Source organism: Castanea sativa, chromosome 1, assembly GCF_040712315.1.
Source record: "Castanea sativa cultivar Marrone di Chiusa Pesio chromosome 1, ASM4071231v1".
NCBI lineage: Eukaryota > Viridiplantae > Streptophyta > Magnoliopsida > Fagales > Fagaceae > Castanea > Castanea sativa.
Genome location: NC_134013.1, coordinates 48,480,648 through 48,485,898, shown reverse-complemented (window position 1 = coordinate 48,485,898; position 5,251 = coordinate 48,480,648). Strand labels below are relative to the sequence as shown.

Sequence of the window (5,251 nt, the reverse complement as noted above, 5' to 3'; positions counted from 1 at the left end):
AATGAATAAATAAATAAATATCAACCTTTTATCTTTCTTCTTATTTTAACTGTATCCCTATACTTACTCGAAGCACAGTGTCAAAAGTCAAAACGGTGTAAAAGGCATTATAAAGCTACAAATAGTGTCAAGGTCTTGACTCTTTTACCTAAAGGACCTAAACTAACCCAAAACTAAACAAGCTATATAATATGGTCATTCTTTATTGTACTTCTCTTGGCCTATCTCTTCCTCAAGTCAGAGAAAATGACCTTTTTTTTCTTTTCTTTTTTTTCTTTTTTTTGGTGCCAAAATATGGTCATTGTATTTAACCGTAAATAAAAGTCTTGGCAGAGACGTGATCAAATTTCTTGGTTTCTTCCAGAATAAGAAGCTACCAAGAACTCATCAAAGTTGTCAAACAGGAAAATCATAATTGGAGCAGAAGTATAATATTTCCAATAAGATGGCTGTCAAAAATTGCAACCTTCTTGTCCTTTTCAATATGGTGAAAAAATCATTAAACACACCAGCATGAGCATGGTCACGCTTTCATAGTATATAAGCATTTCTTATGCTACCATACTATATTGAGGTTCTTACACCAGGAGGTTTTTTGTTGTACAGAGCAACAGCATAAGCAGAGGGAGCAAAGATGGGTAGGAAACTGGATGCTTTGCTTGGAAGAAACCTCAGGACCTCTAAATTCAAAACCCTGGCTAAACTGACTATCTCCAGGACTGCCATCCTCAAGAACCAGCGCCAAGTCCGGTGCTCCCACGCACGGTCCGATGTCATTGAACTCCTTAACCTTGGTCATCAAGAACGAGCTCTCCTTCGAGTAATTTCTTACCTCCCCCCCCCCCCCCTCTCTCTCTCTCTCTCTCTCTCACACACACACACACACACACACACACTTCTATCTCATGCATGTGTACTGAGTTTGAATGAATTTTTAAACAGGTTGAGCATGTCATAAAGGAGCAGAACATGTTGGATGTGTTTGCAATGATAGACAACTACTGTAATCTCCTAATAGAAAGGGTTGCACTCCTTCAAAAGAGCAAGTTAGTTTTCTTTTCTTTTAAGTTCCAGTTTTCAAAAGTTTGATACTTATGTTGGCTTGGCTATATGGTTATTGGAAACTAACTCCTTCCATTATTCTTCTTAGTACTGATTTAAATATCTCCTTCCTTTATTCTTCTTAGTTTGATACTTATGTTGGCTTGGCTATATGGTTATTGGAAACTAACTCCTTCCTTTATTCTTCTTAGTACTGATTTAAATATCTATGCATATGTTTGTACAGGGAGTGCCCTGATGAGCTCAAGGAGGGTATATCAAGCCTGATATTTGCAAATTCAAGATGTGGAGAATTCCCAGAGCTACAGAAGATCCGTGAGATTCTCACTTCAAGATTTGGGAAAGATTTTGCATATCGTTCTATTGAGTTGCACAACAATTGTGGAGTGAATCCTAAGGTAAAAATTTGGGCAGCTTAAGGTTGTTATGGCTGAAAAATCCATCTTGCAATAACAGTCTTGGGTTTCTCTAGATGATACAAAAGCTTTCGGCACGGCAGCCAAGCTTGGAAGTCAGATTGAAAATGCTAAAAGAAATTGCTTCGGAGATTGGAGTCACTCTGCATTTAGAGGAAGATGCTCATGTGATTGTGGAGGTAGGAAAATGAACAGCACAAAGCAAAAACAATATTTTGCATCAAATAACATTTTAATCTCTGATTTTGGAGTCCACTCCAACATATATGACAATTGCAGGAGAAACAGGATATCAACCAGAAGCAGAACCAGCTGGAACCAAACAAATCAGGTAACTTGGAAAGTCCTCCACTAAGAATTAATGGCCATGAATCAGCTGTGGAAGAAATAATTCAGGATGATAAGTTCTCTGAATCAATGAAAGCAAGGAAAAAGTACACCAATGCAGCTGCTGCTGCTCAAGAGGCTTTTGAATCAGCAGCATATGCAGCCGCAGCGGCAAGAGCAGCTGTTGAACTCTCCAGGTCCAAATCACGAGATAATGATCCAGATGATCATAGTGGTTCCACTCATCGACAAGGAACCAGATCTAACTTTGATGGATTGATGACACCTAAAGTTCAAAGTGATGGATATGCAGCTTCAGAGGAGATTGAGCATTCAAACAATATATTTGGTTTTGACAAGATCCATCCCATTGATAATTCCAGTTCCAAAGAAATGGTCAAAATCAACCATAGCATTAAGCCATTAATCTCAAAGAATTAGAAGAGAGCAATAATGAAGCAGGAGTAGAAAGGACACTATCTGCTTCAAGCTCAGATTCAGGAGATGAGATTTTGAGGGAGTGGAAATTGCCTTCAAATCTGGTGTGCCAGAATGAGCATTTGAGTGATGATGTCATTTTTTATAGATATGAAAACAAAGCTAGCAACAAAAAGAGCAATATGCACCATGCACCACGACTTGGGTTCTGAATTTTGATAGGAATCCTGGCTTGTCCATGATCTATTTCAAACACATCAGACCATACAATACAATAGTAGATGAAATTTCTCTGGTGAGGGCAGTAATATACTTCCATGATGATCTCCTAAATGAATTCTCCACAAATCTTAAGCTGATCCCATTTGTATCCTATGAAAGGAAGATCTAGGTAGGTTTCTCAAATTTTGTAGAACACTTAAAACACAGTCAGCAAACATGTAGAAGAGATAGCATCAATGAAAACTATATGAGTACATAGAGAAGGGAGAAGTTTTCATTTTATTAGTTCTAAAGCTTCAACTATAGCTTAGTCAGAGGCTATGCATAGTTTTTATTTGTTGATTTCTACTATAAATAAATAATGACGTGTAAATTCATACCATGATATAGCATTGCAATAACCCTTTAAGGGCGGCCAAATATTGTTCTTGTATGTCTGTCCGACACCATTTCTATGTCACTTTGTTTGTTGCATAGGGAATTATTCATCCGTCCCCCAAAAGGCAGGGCCACAAAATGTTCTTTAATGGTGCATATTGGAACCACTTTGGCACACTGATGCAAGGAAACATAGGAAAGGATATAGTTACGAAAAAGTGATGAGAAAACATGGATACCTTAGAGTCCCTTGTCAAAATGCCTAAGGCAGATTTGGTTGGGGGTTGCATGAGAAGTATACTGCTAAAAACCATTTTCATTCCCCTTTCTTGGTCTGATTGTCTCAAAATCATGAAAGGAATAGTAAAAGGTTTGGCTTATCTTAGTGACTTCAGTCAAAAGGTATGTCTATGATGATTTGAAACTAGGCAATATTTGAAGCTTAAGCAGAAAATGGAAGCCAAAAACTGTGATTGAACAGACTGGTTTGCTAACATAGCCGGAGAATCCCCAACAGTTCAACTGGAACACAGAAGATTAACAAAAAAAAGAATTCCCCATATATGAAATTTGAATATGGCAATAGCGTTGAGAATCATAGAGCCATCATGTAGTGGGTTTTTTTGTTTTTTATTTCCCCCCCATCCCCCCTCCCCCCTCCCCTCCCCCGGCAAGTGGGTTTTGAACCTATATATGACCTATACATTCTTATTTCTTATGAGAGAAGGAAATGCCATTTTAGCTGAAGGACATTGGCATGTTTCATCGTGCAGTTATTTTACAAGAAACGATGTCTAGAAGGTTGCCGTAATCAAGTTGGGTTCTTGAGGATTTCTTTTGAAGGATTCAGCTCAGCATGAGTCCATTCTAGGACCCCTCTGATTAGCTCACTATTTAGACAGAAAGACAAAACAGATCTTCCCTGCATTCATAAGAGGCTGCAAAAGGGTCTATCTGCAAGAAATGTCGAAATAATTTGGCCCATGTTCATCCCATCTACTTATTGAGAGCTCATGCTAGGTAGAGAGCCTAAAACTTTACAGCTCAACTATGAATATGAGACTATTGGCCCAATGAATTGAAGAATGAATCAGTAGGAAGCTAATCTGAATAAGGAAAATTGTGGGAGTGCAATATCAAATTGCTTCTTCCTTCTTCTTTTTCTTTTTTGGTTTGTGGATGGGGGGTGAGTTGTAAAGTTATTTCCCTGAATACAATGATGAAATGGTGAAACAACCAGCACAAAAAGTGAAGTTCATAATAAGGCAAACGGCAAGCTACACTGACTAATAACAATAAACATCAGCCAAGAAACAGGACTCAAGTACAGAAAGGTATAAATTAAACCAGCTAGGTAACCACCAGGACCTATACAACCATAAATTCTGATTCGTCTTAGGAATCTTGCTTATAGTTTTGAAATCCACTTGTAACATTGAAAGTTATTTCCTGCTAAATTGCCAAACGTGCACGCACAACACACAAAAGGAAATCATCTAGATACTGGTAATGATTTTAAAAGGAAGGGGGGGGGGGGGTTGATGGATCAGTTTATAGCTTCTCTCTCTTACAGGTTTTTTTATTATTTATTTTTATTTATTTATGAATGAGAATTTATACATCAGACCAAAATAGTACAAGCAGCAGAGATGCAACAATCAAGCTCATAAGACCAGCAACCAATTTGCCAATTGAACAAGTGTTCCCCAAGATTGCCATCCAGATCCTACTAGAAAAAAGGCACACAAAAATCAAATGATCATGAGACTCTGCTTCATTACTGCAGAAAGTATATGGCATATCCCTTGAATAAACCCAACTGATCAATCTATCTCTGGTTGTGAGCTTATTGCTCACTGCCAACCAGCTCACAAATGCATGCCTAGGTACAAGGAGATGGCACAAACTTCCACAAAATAACCTCAGCCTTACTATCCCTTATTACTTGCCAAAAATCCTGACAAGTAAATTGACGGTGAGCACTGAGCAGCAGCCATCCGTTGCACCTGATTTTCACCCCTAATTGGTACTTTAGCTAGCATACCTTGAACTGTAACTACGTCATCAAACCTGGCAGGAAGCCAGTTCCATGACCATTCAAAATAATACTAGATAATTTTTTTAAACACTTGCAGCATCGCAAATCCCACAAAACCCATACTTTGGCAAAAGGGAACTATAACGAAAATTGAAGAACAGAAAAGATAAAAAATAACTTAGGAGTATGAACCTAGGGCTACTTTGAGTCAGCACCAAGTAGGATAGTTTGCCTAGGAGTTGACACCAGACCATTGTAAAATTCCAGGAGAGTTTATTCATCATTAACTTGTCACCATAGGAGTACAATAACATGTTTATATATTGTTGGGGAGAGAAACACCGTGGGAGGACTCCTTGGGTAGTTAATA

General features: G+C 38.2%; 1 protein-coding gene across 1 annotated transcript; it reads left to right on the top strand.

Annotated features, from left to right (window-relative positions):
- Positions 1-553: 553 nt before the first annotated feature.
- On the top strand, positions 554-2,885 carry LOC142622064 (uncharacterized). The gene is made up of 5 exons (XM_075795478.1): positions 554-820; positions 943-1,046; positions 1,289-1,460; positions 1,535-1,657; positions 1,758-2,885. Exons 1-5 carry the CDS (start codon positions 635-637, stop codon positions 2,244-2,246), a joined length of 1,074 nt encoding a protein of 357 aa, XP_075651593.1. The 5' UTR covers positions 554-634; the 3' UTR covers positions 2,247-2,885.
- Positions 2,886-5,251: the final 2,366 nt, after the last annotated feature.